At 34.8% G+C, this 18,226-nt stretch overlaps 2 protein-coding genes across 4 annotated transcripts; both read left to right on the top strand.

Moving 5' to 3' along the window:
• The first annotated feature begins 627 nt into the window (after positions 1-627).
• Positions 628-9,098, top strand: LOC102622056 (VIN3-like protein 1). 2 transcript variants are annotated; one of them, XM_025097700.2, is made up of 6 exons: positions 631-792; positions 1,336-1,425; positions 1,747-1,814; positions 6,197-6,833; positions 7,280-7,590; positions 7,686-9,098. In XM_025097700.2, exons 3-6 carry the CDS (start codon positions 1,784-1,786, stop codon positions 8,888-8,890), a joined length of 2,184 nt encoding a protein of 727 aa, XP_024953468.1. In that variant the 5' UTR covers positions 631-792; positions 1,336-1,425; positions 1,747-1,783; the 3' UTR covers positions 8,891-9,098. The 2 variants fall into 2 exon arrangements, with proteins under 2 accessions (XP_006475725.1, XP_024953468.1); XM_006475662.4 differs by lacking the exon at positions 1,336-1,425 and having other exon boundaries at positions 628-792.
• Positions 9,099-9,419: 321 nt separating this feature from the next.
• Positions 9,420-16,262, top strand: LOC102622559 (hypothetical protein). 2 transcript variants are annotated; one of them, XM_006475665.4, is made up of 15 exons: positions 9,420-9,616; positions 9,716-9,856; positions 10,749-10,876; positions 10,962-11,012; positions 11,320-11,475; positions 11,901-12,044; positions 12,126-12,268; positions 12,460-12,529; positions 12,918-13,013; positions 13,108-13,197; positions 13,324-13,377; positions 13,886-14,009; positions 14,326-14,450; positions 15,061-15,183; positions 15,885-16,262. In XM_006475665.4, the coding sequence occupies exons 1-15, from the start codon at positions 9,547-9,549 to the stop codon at positions 15,951-15,953; spliced, it is 1,584 nt and encodes a 527-aa protein (XP_006475728.1). In that variant the 5' UTR covers positions 9,420-9,546; the 3' UTR covers positions 15,954-16,262. The 2 variants fall into 2 exon arrangements, with proteins under 2 accessions (XP_006475728.1, XP_006475727.1); XM_006475664.4 differs by having other exon boundaries at positions 10,734-10,876.
• The last annotated feature ends 1,964 nt before the right edge of the window (positions 16,263-18,226 follow it).

The raw sequence follows: 18,226 nt of genomic DNA, 5'->3' as shown, positions 1-18,226 counted from the left end.
CGCCCAAGTGTTAATTGGTTAAAAAAAGGCACAATAAAATGTGCGTGAATGAATCATTAAAAGTGCCAAACCTCTTGGTTTTGAGTTTGACATGGCAACCAACTTTTGTTGACTGTTTCTTTCCCCACACTCATTTGAAGATTCTGCTGACACGTATTCAAATTTTAGACCTGTGCTTTTCCAGGAATCCCATTTCCTACGACTCTAAAAGTCCCTTTAATTAATTCCAGGAAATTACCCGCCTCATTAATCAGTTACTCCTCAATTAGTCTTTTCAGTCAACAGTATCAAACAAAACTATAATCCCCCCCCCCCCTCCCTTTCTTAGTCACAGGATTAGATCGGACGGTTTAGATCAGATCATCAGATCCATATTGCCAAGCCATGCAGTGACAAATCTAAGCAAAAACTAGATAAACTAAATGGATCACCATCATCCCCCACACCCACCATCACTTCGCGTGTCATACACGCACCAATCCTAGAACGGGACATTGCTTCATGCACTTTTTCCCCGCTCCGCTGAACCAACCCTGATTTTACATTAGCACCGATCGCTGTCAACGCGCCGTACCTGAGCGTGTGCTTTACCTCCCACAATTCGCTTAACTTGGAAACGTGAACGACTCGCAGAAGCTTTTCTCTCTCAGAAAAAAAAGGGAAAAAAAAAAAAAACAAACTAATAACAACGGCGAAGTTTCTCTCTCTGTCTTTGGATTCGTGACTTCTCTAAAGCAAAATTCTTTGGGTTTTGTCTCGTTAAAACCCTAGATTCCTCCCCATTGTTTACAGGTACATGAATTTTCTTTGATTTGTTTTCGTTTTTTTTTTATAGTTTTTGAATTTTATCTGTAAATAAAAATCATGCCTTTTTTAAAAATTCTTTCTACGCGTTCAGATCCGTTCTTGTTTCTGTTTCCATCTCTGTTCGTTTTTGTTTCTAAATTTACGTTACTTTTCGTGCTTTAGTTTTGGAAATTTATTTGCTTTTTGACATTTGATTTTGATTTCTTGTAACGCTTTTTATTTATTTACTGTTAAATTCGCACAATGTATGAACATTAGCCTGTGAAATAGTATTAGCAATGCTGCATCATGTAGCTTTTGAATCTGTTTTGTCGAGTTTTGAATATGTAAATTGGGGATTTTTTTTTGTTTCTTTTTTATGTTTCGATGGGATTCTAAAACGGGATTGGAGTTTTTTTCTTTTTCAATTTTTAATTTAGTTGGCTGTGTTTCTGTTGCATGAAATTATATGATAGATAGGAAAAGTAGTTTTATTTTTTTTTGATGGAGTTATATTCTTATTGAAGCATTTTTTTTTTTTAAATGAAGCTTCGAATTGTCAAGTTTACAGCTCTACAGTATAATCTGATGTGCTTGCTCTCTTGTTCTGTTTCAAACACGAGCTGCATTGCGGCTGAGGTAAAAGAAAAAGAATAAAATAGGAGAGTAGAGAATGAAAATTTACCATGGTCGCAAATGAGAAAACAGTTAAAACCTTTATTTATTTTAAACTTTTTTGGTAAAGTGGTTGAGAAGTAATGGAATTTTAATCTCCTATGTTTTCATTTAAAGAAGATAAAAATTAGCTCAACTATATTGGAATTGCTTGGATGGAGTATACATTATTGGTGTATTATTACAGTTGATTTAATTATTTATGTTTTAAAACTTTTTTCCATATTGTATCTTCTCTGTAATTTATGAGTGTGCCAAGGCTTGAATACTCATTCACCCTTACAGGGAGGCTTGCTAACAAACTACATTGAAGCTTTAGGCAATGGATTTGGAAGATAAATTCCTTGCTAGAGGTATGCTATTCATATTTCCAGTGTTTTCTACTTTCATAGCCATTGATTTTTGTTTTATTTTGCGAACATGTTTATGGCATATGCCGCATGGTAATATATTAAGTTAAGGCTCTAAGGCTGTCTTCAATGAGCCTGTTACCAAGTTGGTCCCATGTCATCATATAAAATGAAAATAATAACCTCATATACAAAAATGAAAGCTGGAAAATGAAATAGTGATATGTTTTGTAAAACTCTAATTTGTAGGTTTTCCATACCCCACATTTTAAGGAACTTCTTCTATGGCTCTTAAGCGAAGAATGAGCTAAAAGTGGCTTAATCCATATAGTAACTATCCAGAGAGAGAAATAAGAGAATGGCATTTTGCATTGTTACTGGGCTGTTCGTTTGTGAGTAGTGACTGGTTACTGATGGAAACATGCATTTTTGGTATGTGGCTGTAAGTAATGATGTAATTATGCTGTGATTATCACAAAAGATGACTTCATACTGCATTTTTCTTTTCCCATTTCACGCTAGGGGTGGGCACGGTTCGGTTTGGTTTGGTTCGGTTCGAAATTAAGTAGAACCGATTTAAATCGGTTATTTTATAAAAGGAACCGAATAAGAACCGAACTCAAACGGTTCTTTTCGGTTCGGTTTTTTCGGTTCTGGGCCTATTGGGCTTATTTTGAATTTTTAAATTTTTAGCCCATTGGGCCTCATGAATGTAATAATTTTTTTCAACAATTAATTTATCCTAATTTTATTACAAATATTAACAATAAATACAAAGTATTCAAAACACATTTTATCACTAATATCTTACTAACTATTAATAAGATACTCCCAAAATATGAAATATTAAAATTTCAAAATACATAACCAAACTCCAATACTCCATCTATATAAACATAATCATAATGTTATAAAGAGAAATAAAAATAACAACAATTACAACTTACAACACAAAATAAAAAAAAAATTGCAAACAAATGCCAACAACATTCTCCCATCTTCATCAATATCAACATCAACTTTAGGCATTCTCCAACTCAATATTTGGATCTATAAAAAAAATTTAAACAATAAATAATTAAATAAACAATCTATATAAATAAGATGCTAGTTTAAAAAAAAAAAAGAAAACTTACTGGTAAGCAACATCAATCAACTGTCATTTACTCCAACCCAATATTTGCAAGTTTATGTTAGTTATCTTACACAATCAGTTAAAAATTAACACATGTTTGATTTGAATAAAATTAAAAAATAATTCGGTTTTTCGGTTCAGCTAAGTGAACCGAATACCGAACCGACATTTCGGTTTTTTTTTACAAACGGTATTTTTGGTTTTTTTTAAAAATAAAAACCGAACCGAATTAGAAAAAACCGTCGGTTCGGTTCGGTTTTTTTAAGACTACGGTTTTTTTGCCCACCCCTATTTCACGCTATCTTACTCATGTCTAAGGCATTAACTCTTTTTTTTAATCATTAATTAAACACATACGCACAGTACATGAAACTTGAACCCAAAGTCCTGATAAGGCTACCCACTAACCAGTAGAGCCAAGCCTTGGTCTCATCTATTGTGTTAACTCTTGATTGTTTTAAATCATCAAAAATTTCTTGACATCTATAGAAGCTGCACTTGCAATTTCAACATTCGCTTCACCGGAACATGCATTTGCAGTTCCCTTAATATTCATAATGCACAACAAGCAAGTCCCTTTTTTTGGGTGGGGAAGGGGGGTGTTTGTGTGTGTGATGAAAATCAAATAATGGATCTGTATTAACACTTACAAGTTATTATTCAAATTTGTAAAGCTTAGTGGAAGTTTGTGCCAAAAATTAATATTATGTTGTCCAACATAAAGTTTGATCAGGAAAATGGACGTGTGCTTACTAATTTGGACAAGACATTGTTTGCTTTGTTTTTGGCCAATATGGAACATGATAGCATTGTTGATAAGGGTATGGTATGATTACGAAATTAAAATTCATTTGTGACTTTCATTTAGGAGTCTATCTTTGTATCTGCACATCATTTTTTGTTAGAGAATTTTCTTTTTTTATAAACTAATTAATTTCATGGCTTACTATATACACCATCTCAAGGGTAACGTAGGCCAATAGTTGCAACTCCAAGCTAGAATAGAAAATAAAGAACCTAAAATATGATGGCTGATGGCTAATATTTAATAGTGAAAGCCAAATCATAATTATGACTTCTATATTTTCTTGCTATTTCTTATTATATTTTATCGTAGTTTCCTTCTGTGAGCATTTTCTAATTTTTGACGTGATAAAATAAATTATATGTTCTTAGTTATTTATGGTTTGCTTTAAATACCTTTGTTACACAGTCGACGCCTTCGCAGGCTGTTAACTTTGAGAGGAAACCCAAAATAAAATATGCCCAATTTTATGATACAAACTTTTCAAAGAGGAGGAATTCTCCTTCCTCTGGCCACCCTTATGCACTTTTATATTTAAGAAAGGTAGCTATATACTTTAGGTAAATTAAGTTAAAAAAATAACAAAATATTATACAAACTAGATCATTAAATCTCTTAGTTTGATGACGTATGGTGTGGAATGTCCGACTTTTCTATGTATAAAGCCCCTATGGAAGAGTGTCAAATAAAGAACAGAGAGTTGGCCAGGCAAGCATAATAAGTTGGGCATTTGTCAATCATCTGTCATCTTAAAGCGGTTGTATGTTGAACGATGCCCCCAGCTTTAGATGCATACAAAATCTCTGCAGATATGATACTTAGTTATCAAATATACATACAGAAGGGACGTCATTATTCATAAAGCTGATGTCATTGCAACTAGGCTGGCAACAGATCGGTTTTTTAATACAGTTTGTAGCTGATTATTATGAGCAGCTTCCAATTTTCAATATAATTACGAGTCTTTCATCCAAATCTGGTAGGCCCATAAACTAGTGAATTAAAATTGGATCCTAGACTATGTGGTGCAGTAAATACTTGAACCAATTAAATTTTATTTGAAAATATAAAAACCTAATAGTCCTGAAATACCATGCCTGTGCTGCTCGCCGCTGAGGAGTGAGGACTACAACCCACTTGTGGATGCTGCTGCAGTTCCTCCCGTTTGGTTCATTTTCCTTTTCCTATTATTTTCAGTTCAAGGACCTTCTTCCTAATCTCTTCCCAATTTAAATTCATTTGTTATGTGGTTCGTCATATAGATCTGTGATTTCTATGTGATGCTGCTTTCATAGATACATTTTTACACGCAAGGATTTCTTTTTCCTTTTTTCTTCTCTAAGCGAAAGGGTTTCAAGAATATTTCTTTCTTATATGATGTGAATTTGTTTACATGATCAACTTCTTTATTAATTTTTTGTAGGCGATAATTTATTGGGATTGGTTATTTTCTGATACCTTGTTATGTTTTAAAATCAAGTTTAGTTGGTATTAGTTTCGTAGATTATCAAAATGGGTATTATTTACTTATACATTATTTTTTGTTGTACATTTCACTATATGAACTGATTTGAGTTAAATTAACTAATTATATTATAAAAATTCTTTTTGAACTTTATATGAAGGAATTGGCCTAAAAAAATGAAGGAATAGGCAGCAATTCTTTCCAGCATAAGCCTAGTTGATTCAATTTTCTGTTCTTATTAGCTTTTGATTTGACTCAGTTTTCAACATTGTCGAATATGTCAAAATCAATCTTTCTTGCATAGCATTTATGTTTCTTACTATAGCATACTTTGCTCATTGATATTGATATTGTTGTTTCTTCCTCTTTGCTCAAATTTGTCTTGCAACATTAGCTTATCATTTTTTCTTTAAGAACCCAATGGCATGCAGCAACTCAATGCAATGTTGCTTCATCACGTAACTGCAGTGTCTTTATCCTATTACATCACTTTGAAATTTGGTATTAGACAGTGACTTGAGACAACGGGGAAATCTAGTGTCATGAGTTTGTCCGGGCTTTTTCATGTGATTGTACGTCTGTTCACCATGTGATGAGAATGATTGGTAATAAGCTTTGTTGTCCTTCTCTGTTCGACATTTAGCTTGTATAAAGGAGAAGAAATATGGCCAACATTTATCTTGTTTGATTAAAATAATTGGGAAGGTAGGCTTGAAAATGAGTTTAGGCTGTTGGTGATCCAAGCAGATTCCAGAATGAACCCAATTAGATAGTTGATATTTGCAAATGCCAATGCCACTGTGAATGGGTTTGTTAAAGTTCAATGCCATATTAGATAGTGGATATTGTGCAAACTAAGTCTTACACTTGTATTAGGTTGGATTATCCAATTTGTATGTGTTTGCTGTAGACTTGAAAGTGACCTTTTTACCTATTTCGGCAAAGAGTTGCTCATGTTTTTGTATTGGTTTTTGGTCCAGTTTCTGGTGTTCAAAGCCTTTCTTCCAGTGTGCAGAGCACCCCAGAGAAACTTGGGCACTCAGATGATGCTTCAAGAAGTCCAGAACTCCTCCAGGAGTTTCTGAAATCCGGTCCAAAGAAGGAACTTCTCCGAAGTTGCTTTGATAAGGACAAGAAAAACTCAGCTTCTTCAAAAAGCAAAATGACAGAACTTCCAAAGGCTAATAGCAAGACAATTAAGAAGCAGGATTCGAAAAGAGTTTCTTCTAGCCCCAATAATCAGCCTTCTAGGAAGCAACAGCGGAAGGGAGAAAACCCCATGCGACTCCCTCCTGCTTCTGAGCAGTCTTCAGATTTTGGATCTTCAAATTCTTGGATCTGTAAAAATTCTGCCTGTAGGGCTGTTCTGTCCAGTGATGACACTTTTTGCAAGAGGTGTTCTTGTTGCATCTGTCACTTATTTGATGACAATAAAGACCCTAGCCTTTGGTTGGTTTGTACATCTGATTCTGGTGAGGAGGACTCTTGTGGGTTATCTTGTCATATTGAGTGTGCTCTTCAACGCCAGAAGGTTGGGGTTGTTGATCTTGGGCAATTGATGCAGCTGGATGGCAGTTATTGTTGTGCTTCTTGTGGTAAAGTTTCTGGGATACTTGGGTAAGTAATTATTGCACCTACATATCTTTGGATTCTGATTTTGTTGCCCAGGAATGATTCAAGATCCATTTCGGTGCCTTATAAATCATGATAACATTGGAGTGATGTGATTGATAACTTAGAATTAGTTTTCTTCACAAAACATGCTGTTTGTTCTATTGTATAAAGTTATTCCATTACATATTTGAGGCAAAGCCATTCTACTGATTTGATTGGCATGAAAAAATCATTTGCATTATCAAACACTGCTGCATCGCAATTTAGATGTAGGGTGAGTGAACTAAATTGTTGTTGAGTATGGAGAGTTCTTGTTTGTCCTGTTATGAGATTGAACCAAAACATGAAGAAAAATGAGATCTGTGCACTGCTCTTTGTTTTCCTGTAATAGGATTTTCCACCCTTGGACTGATGGGAATGTTGTGGTCTGATTTGATTGTTACTGGCAGATGTTGGAAGAAGCAGCTAATTGTAGCTAAAGATGCCCGTCGTGTTGATGTACTCTGCTATAGGATTTACTTAAGCTATAGGCTCCTAGATGGGACTTCACGATTCAAAGAATTGCATGATATCATAAAAGATGCAAAGTCCAAACTAGAAACAGAAGTGGGTCCAGTGAATGGAGTGTCTGCAAAGATGGCGCGTGGGATTGTCAGCAGACTCTCTGTTGCTGGTGATGTGCTGAAACTTTGTTTGCTTGCCATCGAGAAAGCTGATGAATGGCTAGCAACTGTCTCTAATGTGAATCCAAAATGCAGAGGTAGCACCCATAATAACTCTTTTTCACCTGATTTGTAAATGATAGATATGAAATTTATTTTAATCAATAATTAAATTTTACTCTTTCCTTGGCAGAGGATTCACTTCCTGCTGCTTGCAGGTTCCTATTTGAAGAAGTGACATCTTCCTCCGTTGTAATTATTTTAATTGAATTGTCTACCGTATCAGCTAACGACATTAAGGGGTATAAGCTGTGGTATTGCAAGAGTAGAGAAGAGATGCACACAAAAGAGCCTATTTGTGTCTTTCCGAGGGCTCAGAGAAGGATTTTGATATCAAATTTGCAGCCATGCACGGAGTACAGTTTTCGGATTGTTTCTTATACAGAGGCAGGTGATTTTGGTCACTCTGAGGCTAAGTGTTTCACCAAGAGTGTGGAGATAATTCACAGGAATCCTAATTCTACGGTGGCCTTGAATCGTAAGAAATCAAATACACATGTTGAGGGTGGTTCTTTTGCTGAAAGGGAATCCAGAAGTATGATGGGGTCGAATTCTTCTGGATTCAAGGTTCGAGACCTTGGAAAGTTTTTGCGACTGGCTTGGGCTCAACAAGAAGGCTGTCTTGAAGGGTTTTGCAGTGCTGATTTAGAAAAGTGCTGTGGAGGTGAAGCAAAGAAAATGGTCAAGCCTGAAAATGCAGAAGAAGAAAGGTTGCCATCTGTTTCTCGTGGACTGGACTTAAATGTTGTATCTGTTCCCGACTTGAATGAAGAACTAACCCCACCATTTGAGTCCTCAAGAGATGAAGATAATGGATGCACTTTTGAACAGGCTGTTGAGGCAGATGATGATGCTGCTTCCCATGACATAGAGAAGAACCGTTTAGCAAGATCACATGGTAGTGGTGACTCCCAAACCTGGAACCATGGGCCAGCTGGAGAAGTGCCTGCTGTTGATTCCCGTGCAGATTTATGCGGGAAAAGAAGAGCACATCCAAACGAAGAGCCACATGAATGTGATAGCACTTTGATTAATGATGGTTCACCATTCCACATTTCAAATGGTTCTTCAGGTAGCCTAGATGAGAATTTTGAGTATTGTGTGAAGATAATTCGGTGGCTAGAATGTGAGGGCCACATTAACCAGGATTTTAGATTGAAATTGCTGACATGGTTTAGCTTAAGATCGACTGAGCAGGAACGTAGGGTGGTGAATACTTTTATTCAAACACTGATTGATGATCCAAGTAGCTTAGCAGGACAATTGGTTGACTCATTTTCAGATATTGTATCAAACAAGAGGGCACGGAATGGATTCTGTAGTAAGCTGTGGCATTAGATTAGGGCAGGGAAAGCAATTCTAAGGATACAGGGTTGCTATTTGCTTCATGATTTATGATTATTCTTTCCTTTCAAAAAGAGGATTACCTCTGATTGTTTCACTCTTCTTTGTACAAGCATTTTTTCACATTGACTGATCTATAAAGAGATCAGTTGGAGCATGTGCCTTTTGAAAAGAGAATTTAGTATTTGTGCCATTTATTTGAGATAGGAATCTTTAAAAACTATACAAATTTTAATTTAATTCTAATAATTAATTTAAAATCTGTGCAATGCATCAAAATCATATCTAAATATGGAAACTTATATTATATTTTAAATTTTGAAAATTATCATTATATATATAAATCAATATGAAATAAAACTTGGGTATTAAAAAAAAAAGTAAATACGGGCGTTTTTTTAACATAAATTACATAATACAGATTGAACTGTTTGAATAATGACGTGCAAATAAAGGCAACTCATCAAAACGCGCCGTTTTGGTTTAAAAGGATTGGAAATTTTAGCTGGTATGATCTCACTGGAATATTGAAACCTGAGGTTCACATAGTTCTTGCAATCCATCATCAACGTTCCACTTCCCAGCTCCCAGTTCTTGCAACACCACTTCTCACTCTCTCTCTCTCTCTCTCTCTATCTATCTATCTTAAAATGCAACTGCTTCATGCTCCATGTTGGCCTCATCTCCCTTTTCAAGGCTGTAAATCACCATCAATACTTGGTAATTTCCTACGCTTTCTTTCTTTTGTTTCTTTGTTGCTAATTTAATACTCTCTCACTGTATTAATTTTTCCCCCTTTGAAATTCGGTTCCTCTATAGCTTTAGTTCCACCGGACAGATTTCTTCAGTTATCAGCTATCAACTTCTCTTTGCACCCCTCAAAGTTGGAAAAGTCCATTTGGGTATCACATAGACCGTCCATTTTTGGCTGTGGCTCAACTAATGCTACTTCTGTTGAAGGTAGTCTTTTTCCTTATCCAAGACAAACCATAAAGCTCTTTACTTTGTTTTGATAAGTTCCATATCCGTGTAAAAATATTACGTTGTTCGCTGAATTAAAGGGTATGCTTGAGACTGAAGTGATGTGCTGTGCTATGAATTGGAATCACTAGCAGACTAGCATTCAAGTATAAGTGGGTACCCAGTTGGTACACATTATGTGCCAATCGGAAGTGTGAGTGTTTACTTAACACTTTACCTACTAACATACCCCAAGTAAGATATGCCGCTTTGATGTAGGACGCATAGGGTTATTTTAAATTTAGAAATTCTTATTAAAGTCAATATTATTTTTGATTTCATATGACTGTTATCTGATAAGTTTGATACCTTTATCTTCTTTCTCTTTTTCTAAGAAACTGATTCATGTTAGAGCTTAAAACTACTGTTTGGGCTGTTAGCTACCGGCTTAAGGTTTTTAGGTCAAGCTGTAACTTAACCATGATAACCAAAGCTAGATTCCTAGCCAGATTGTGTTGGTCTCAGTGCTGGACTGGTGGACTTTTTGTCTGAGATGGAGGTTGACAGTTCCACATTAGCTAGTAAATGGAAAATCCACAGGATAGATGATTCCAACTAATATGCTAGTCTTTTGGATTTGACAAATAGACCCAAGGGCCCAATAAGAGTATCAAGTTCTAGCACCCAATAAGAGTATTAATCTCTAACGTGCTAAACTTTGAAAAGGCTAATACGTTGCATTCTAGTCGTGTGATGATGAATTTATGCTTCTTGTAATGTTGACGTCATCATTTCTATTCTTTCTATTAGCAATTTGCTTCTTCTGACTTTTATCATTTTCATTTTCTACACGTTTCCTTTTCCTCCTTATCTTTAGCTGGTGTTTCTGCAGTATCTACTGGAACAGCTGAGAATGATGTACTGAAAGCCTTGTCGCAAATTATTGATCCAGACTTTGGAACAGATATTGTCTCATGTGGTTTTGTGAAAGATATGCAAATCAACGAAGCTCTGGGAGAGGTCATTTAGAGCATAAGTGTGAGTTTTAATAACATACATTTCAAGGATAGTATCCTTACTTCAACATTTTTACTCTGAATGTCAGGTTTCCTTTCGGTTAGAGCTCACAACTCCAGCATGTCCAATCAAGGACATGGTAAATGACACAATCATCATTGTTTTGATCAAGAAGTGACGTGTGTTTGGAATGGTAGACTATTTGTTTCATGAATTTGCTGAAGATTATTTAGCTTTTAAAAAAAAAAAAAACTTGGGGATTATTATAAAATGCAAATTGCATTTAACTTTCTTTTTTCCTCATCCTTCTTGTGGAAAAATTTTCTTGGCTGTATCTACAAATTTTTATGGGTATAACTTGATTGTGTTTTAGCTTAGATTGATTAAGTTGACAGTATGAGCCCCTTATGATATAAAGAGTGTAATAAGTTATGATTGCATGTCAGTTTGAGCAAAGGGCAAATGAGGTGGTGCTTGCAATTCCTTGGGTCAACAAAGTTAATGTGACTATGTCAGCACAACCAGCCAGACCTATTTTTGCAGAGCAACTTCCAGAAGGTTTACAGAAAATTTCAAATATTGTGGCTGTTTCAAGTTGCAAGGTAGACATGCCTGCTTACCGTTCTTATTTCTTTCCTCAATATGTGCATTAACATGTTGGACAGGGTGGCTATCCACTAGTTAATTGTGTGGAGCCAATTTTATCTATGCATTATTGCTTTCTAGCTTATTTGATTATCTTCAAAGAATTATTGTTTATCCCTGGGATTTTATTGGAAAAGAACTCCCAAGTTTCTCATGGCCTTTAACTGTGAAGGCAAAGTTGACAAGTTTCTATTATTTTTGTGATTTATTTTACCTTTTTACCACGAGACTTTTTACTTATTAGAAATGTTTCAGATGAAATACAGCATTAGCGTGTTTATATAATGGCCCTGTAGTTTTCTATGAGAATACGTAATTTAACTTACTGTTGCAATATCGCATTTCCTGCATTTCCATGAATATACTTAATGAAATTGTGCAGGGAGGTGTAGGGAAATCCACAGTAGCTGTAAATCTTGCTTACACTTTAGCAGGTATGGGTGCAAGGGTTGGTATCTTTGATGCTGATGTCTATGGTCCGAGTTTACCAACAATGGTCTCTCCAGAAAATCGACTGCTAGAGATGGTAGACCTTGAAAATTCTAACATATTTGTAGATGTGGTATAGCGAAGTGATCAATTGTGACAATATGAAAACTTTTTGCAGAATCCGGAGAAGAGAACAATTATTCCAACTGAATACCTGGGAGTCAAGTTGGTGTCTTTTGGATTTTCCGGGCAAGGTCGTGCAATAATGCGAGGTCCAATGGTTTCTGGGGTCATCAACCAACTTCTGACAACAACTGAGTGGTATTTGTTTCTATTAATACTTAAACATGAACTAGTTTGGATCTTTGTAAGAGTTACAGTTCTGGAGTAAATCTTTCTTTTTTTTTCCCCTCTTACGCATTGTGTATGCATCTCCGTGATAAAAAACAAATGGTTAACTTCAAGTGCTGCTCATGAATTCTATGGCTAAATAATATATCCTGGATATGCAGGGGAGAGCTGGACTACCTTGTTATTGACATGCCTCCTGGAACTGGTGACATCCAACTTACTTTATGTCAGGTTCTGGTTTTTCTTGCACTCGTTATGAATATATATCTGTGTTCCAATCCAGGATTTTAAAGTGTGGGAAAGTCCAGGAAAACGTATAAACCGTGCGGTTTATGCGCTTTAAGTTTTAGGCCTCTTAAATCCCATGGTTTTAAAGGTTTGCTCAACTTTCCGCACTTTAAAATCCTGGACCAGAAAACTATTATATATATCTGATAGTGTAGTTCGAATTCTTAAATTTTCCTTGGTCGGTGTCTGTCAATTAGTATTTTTGTGCTTCTGATAAGCATGTTTGCATAGGTTATTTATTTTTCACATTGCTTTTTGCACAGGTTCTTGTTTAAATAGTTTTTTAAATTTTTACTTGTAGATTTTGAGGTATATATAATGGAAATTTCAGGTTGTTCCATTAACAGCTGCTGTTATTGTGACCACCCCTCAAAAGCTTGCATTCATTGATGTTGCGAAAGGAGTTCGCATGTTTTCAAAGCTTAAGGTGTGATATTCTACTATGTGATCATCTGTTCGATTCAACATTAATATTACATATCAAATCTATAAGAATAAATGCCATCTATTCATTCATATAGGTACCTTGTATAGCTGTAGTTGAGAACATGTGCCACTTTGATGCTGATGGGAAACGCTATTATCCATTTGGCAGAGGTTCTGGTTCTCAGGTATGCACGTTATCCAACTATTAGTTTTCTTGATTTGAAAAAAAAAAGGAAATATTTTATTGATGGCAATTCAGGTGTTGTCGCTACTATCTGTTTACTTTGAAAATTCGGCCCATACGTTTGCAGGTTGTCCAACAGTTTGGAATTCCTCATCTCTTTGATCTTCCCATCAGACCAACTGTGAGTTATATGATATAAGTTTGCTTATAAAAGCTATTACTTTGAGACGTATCTGGGTGATTAAGCTACTCTGCTATGACTTGTTCTGAATTATTCGTCAAAATTATTTGTCTGTTCTTTTGTTTTCTTTTTTTTCCCCCTTCTAATCTTCATGGTGTGCAATTTGCCACTTTTGTATGAATCAAGTACCCATTGGTCAAGGATGTAAACTTGACTTCATTCTTCTCCCAAAGAACTCTTATTTAGCAATGGAAGAGTTTCTCCTGTGCAGTATTCATCTATTTCTTTCGGCAATTCATTTAAAGTATTGTCTCAGATTCACATGGAATCCTTTTATGCAAATCAAGTAAATTGGCTTGGCATTCTAAACAAATATTAATCATGCATGTCTATCTTTTCTTAAGCACTGCTGCCCTTGTAATTTTATGAATCAATAATACTTTGAAAATTATATTGTGGTGGGAAAGCATTGCCACTTTTAAAGTTCTTGTATCATTTACTTTGGCAGTTATCTGCTTCTGGAGATAGTGGAATGCCTGAAGTCGCGGCTGATCCCTGCGGTGAAGTTGCCAATACCTTTCAGGATCTTGGAGTATGTGTTGTACAGCAGTGCGCGAAGATTCGCCAACAAGGTATGTATCTCCTGTCCACATGTAGTCTCGTGAACTTGTTAAACCATAATCTAGTGAGGTACTTGAAATAAACCTGCCTCTATTTATGCACATCTTACCAATAATTTTAAATTTCAAATTTGGAATTACATCTGGACCTGCAATGCAGCACCGTTACTACAAAGAATTTTCATCAATTCTCCAAAATTCGTAATCATGTGCAAGAATATAAGCTTTGAAATTGAGATAGAATGTTTAGATTTTGTGGATTATGATGCAAAACCTTCAACCTACTTTTGAGGAAATAATTTTGTTTCTATTCTCTTTTTCATTCTAGTATCAACTGCTGTCATCTATGATAAATCAATCAAAGCAATCAAAGTTAAGGTACCACAATCAGATGAAGAATTCTTTCTGCATCCTGCAACTGTGAGAAGGAATGACCGTTCTGCCCAAAGTGTGGTATGTGGGGATTTTTTTTTTTTTTTTTAAAAAACAGTTTGGTTACATATATGTAGAGATGTAATATATTGGCATCTGAAACCTAGGCCCTAAGCGATAAATTTGATACTACCTAAACTTAATTGTGGCCTGGGACTTGCAGACAAGCACAATGTGTTTTCCAAGAATGTTATAGATAGCATAAGCTATGCGTTCTCTTTTCTTGGAAATGGTAGAGAACCTACAGATTTCTCACTTGGGTATAAAACATACACTCTTCCATATGGTGCTTTTCTTTGTTGAAATTTATTTCCTAGGCTTTAATTTCTTCAGATAACTTGGAAAATGATCACGAACGAGTTGTAAGCAATCCTGATATCACACACCCTGAATAAATTTGAGAGATAAGGTTGAAGTTGAAAACTTGTAATTGAAGACTTCTAAGAGAAAGTAATGAACTATTGATGGATTAGGTAGCAAACAAAATGATATTTTATTGGAAGAAAGAATTTAATATAGTGATTGTTGTCATAAGCTTTGATTCTCCCCAAGTTTGGATATTATTTTTCTCCAACATGTGCTTGACTTTTTCACATACCCCTCCCTTCTCTTTGGTCTGGATTCACTACAGGATGAATGGACAGGTGACCAAAAGCTTCAGTACACTGATGTTCCAGAAGATATTGAACCCGAAGAAATTCGGCCTATGGGAAACTATGCCGTGTCAATTACATGGCCGGATGGATTTAGCCAGGTGGTTTGTCTTATTTTGTTTCATAGCAAAAGTTAAGAAATTTCTATGATGCATAGGTATGGCATCTTTACTGTTCAAAGAGTGGGATTTCTGAAAGGAACTACAGGTATGCAAGGACAGTGGTGAAGTTTCATTTATGAAATTGAAAACCTCCCTTTGACCAAATGCATTACATAGTGATGCTATGGGAACTCTATGCCTGTGGGCAGAGGGTTCTAGATCGCTGACCATCATGTAATGCTTTTATTGCCAGTCGTAATGGGCAATTACTAATATAAAATTCAAATACTTTTATACAATTACGGCCAACCAAACAGTTGCACTGGCTAATATGGAAATATGCCTTATTGCATTTGGCTCAACACTGAGCAAGTGAATATTAGGTGAAGTTGACTCTGTTATCAACTTTAAAATTGGCCTGATGGCGGGGAATTAGCTTTAAAATAGTGACTTAAAGTAATTTCTTGAAGTTTGCATTTTTTTTTTAACATTACAAATTCAGATTCTATATATATATATATATATATATATATATATATATTAAACTTAAATATTTAAGTTTTACCCTTCAAAAATGCTGTCTAAATTCATATTACTGTCTTCTTCGGATATTGAGCTGAGGCATGTGCAGTACTTAGCTCATTTAAGCATTACATTTATCCTCTACACTCATTTGATTCTTTTGTTTGGTTATGGTACAGATAGCACCCTATGATCAACTGCAGACAATGGAGCGGTTGGTCGATGTCCCTCAACCAACGCCTGTGTAGGCATGATTCTGTTGCCATTACTCAGTTTACTATTGTGTGGATGGGAATGGAAGAGTTTTGAGCCCCCTAGCTAGTAATGTTGACTCTACTACCAAGGATTTATCACATCAAGCGGCTCTTAATGGACAGAAACTGGAGTCTGATAGTACCTTATGATAGCTTCCTAAATTGACAAGAAAATTTAGTGGTATTGTTTCCCTTTTTCTGCTTTGCTTTCCTCATCTTTTTTTATTTTGAAACATCATGTATCAGAAACACAATAGTGGAAATTCTAATAGATGAATGCAATTTCGTTTTTGCCCATATTCATCATCATTTTGCCATTTGCAAACCTGAGCCTGCAACAATAGGAAACTTATTCATCAGGTTAAAAAAAGAAAAAGAAAAAGAACAGGACATGTTACAGACAAGTTAACATGCAACATGGGGCTTTACATAGTTGTCACGATCACAAGTGAATTAAACTAGCATTGGTACCATTGCCACCACCGTCCTGAGTAGGCCTAGCAAGACATTTTTGTCACCCATATGTACAAATTATATTTATAATCGTTGTACAAATGTGGTTTTGCTAGTTATTTTTATAATTATATTTATAATTTTATCCAAATAATTACCAATCTAATTTTATAAAAAAAATTAGCACAAAGCTCGTTCAGCATTGAATTTAAATTCGTAACCGTAACTCATCAATAAATCCGGAAATAAGTAGGTGGCATAAAAAAACTGAGCGTTGCGTTTTTCTAGCTTATATTTCACTTATTATCTTCCTTCACTTTCTTGTTAACAAATAACAAGATACTTTTTTAAATTTTTTAATCCTATTTTTAAGAGAAATGTTGGATTATATATACGTACATGTTGTAATTAGTTGTTGATGAAAATTAAAAAAATAAATAAATAAAGAAACATGGTGACAAGGCAAAAAATTGTCTCACATGAGTATTTTCCTTTAATCTATTGCATCAAAATTTTTATTTATAGCTCAATCATGTCTCAAATGTCATTATAGTTTGCTCCTAATTAAGCATTGAATGTCACTTTTTTAGTAGTTATTGTGGGAATGTGGACATTGTAGAAGTTAGGATATTTATTGCCCCAAACTATGTCATTTTCTTTTCTTTTGTCATGAACAGAAATCAAACCAACTCTTCACTCATTTAAGCTGATTCAAATTCAAATTTATTGTATTATTGTAAAACATTACTAGTTGAGCTAAGTTACAAGTATACTCTTATGATTTATCGAGGACCCAAATACCCAATGTACGTACAGTACAATAACACACTTAACACATGCAAGAAGCCAAGAAGTTGGACGGCCTTGCTGTGCACATCAAGTCAAGTAAATTAGCGCGCTTAAACAAAAAGTAGGAAAGTAGAAAGTTGATTAAAATTATAATGGCTGCAAATTTTGAACTTGTAAATTTTGAAGCCTACAGGTACAGTCCATACAGATCATGAGTTAACTAAAGAGTTGAGTGTTGTCTGTGTTCTTAGTGGATGTGAGATATTCTCTTTGACTGGTCTTTTTTACTAATACTTATCATGCGAAAAGATAGTGTGAACCATATAGAAGTCGGTTGGTCTAACTCATACTCAAAAGTTAATCCAAGAATACTTGAGATTTGACTTAACCTGACATCAAAGAAGTAACGAATTGATAGGATAAAAAAAAACACATTGTCAAGCTGACACTGGTTGTTTAGAGCTGAAATTAGATGTTATTGTAGGCAAACGTGACTAGATAATGGTCTAATTAAAATGATTTTAGATATTATTTTAATCTAAATGACTCAACAATTGTGAGATTTTTTATTAAAAAAACAAAGGGGGATAATTTTATTAAATAAATGAATTGATGATGATGATGATGATAATAATAACAAGACCTCCCTATTTATAATAGGATAAGTTAACTCAAATAGGAAAACTAAATCATAATTATATTAAAAATAAAAGATTAAAACATATAACTAATGAAACTCTAATTAAAATGTAAAACATAACAAAAAAAAAAGGACTAAAATAACAATATTCTAAAATATTCTAAAACCTTCCTACATCACAACCTTAATTATATTCTTAGTCCAAGGAATAGACACAGCAAATGTTAGATATTCTCCGGCCCTCCAACATTTATATGCTGGATCCCTCTAAGTTACATGCATGTACCTTACAACTCTCTCACATGAATAGTGAGTGGACCCACATTATTCACTATTCATGTGAGAGGGTTGTAAGGTACATGTATGTAACTTAGCATTAACCTTA

Source organism: Citrus sinensis, chromosome 1, assembly GCF_022201045.2.
Source record: "Citrus sinensis cultivar Valencia sweet orange chromosome 1, DVS_A1.0, whole genome shotgun sequence".
NCBI classification, from domain to species: Eukaryota; Viridiplantae; Streptophyta; class Magnoliopsida; order Sapindales; family Rutaceae; genus Citrus; species Citrus sinensis.
The sequence above is the reverse complement of the archived record's forward strand: the minus strand, read 5'-3'. Positions and strand labels throughout refer to the sequence as shown.

Coding starts and splice junctions, on each gene's coding strand:
- LOC102622056 (XM_006475662.4), top strand. CDS start 1,784: ATGGATTTGGAAGATAAATTCCTTGCTAGAG. Junction 6,834..7,279: donor AAAGTTTCTGGGATACTTGG/GTAAGTAATTAT, acceptor TGTTACTGGCAG/ATGTTGGAAGAAGCAGCTAA. Junction 7,591..7,685: donor TGTGAATCCAAAATGCAGAG/GTAGCACCCATA, acceptor TTTCCTTGGCAG/AGGATTCACTTCCTGCTGCT.
- LOC102622559 (XM_006475664.4), top strand. CDS start 9,547: ATGCAACTGCTTCATGCTCCATGTTGGCCTCATCTCCCTTTTCAAGGC. Junction 9,857..10,733: donor TAATGCTACTTCTGTTGAAG/GTAGTCTTTTTC, acceptor CCTTATCTTTAG/CTGGTGTTTCTGCAGTATCT. Junction 12,269..12,459: donor CTTCTGACAACAACTGAGTG/GTATTTGTTTCT, acceptor CTGGATATGCAG/GGGAGAGCTGGACTACCTTG.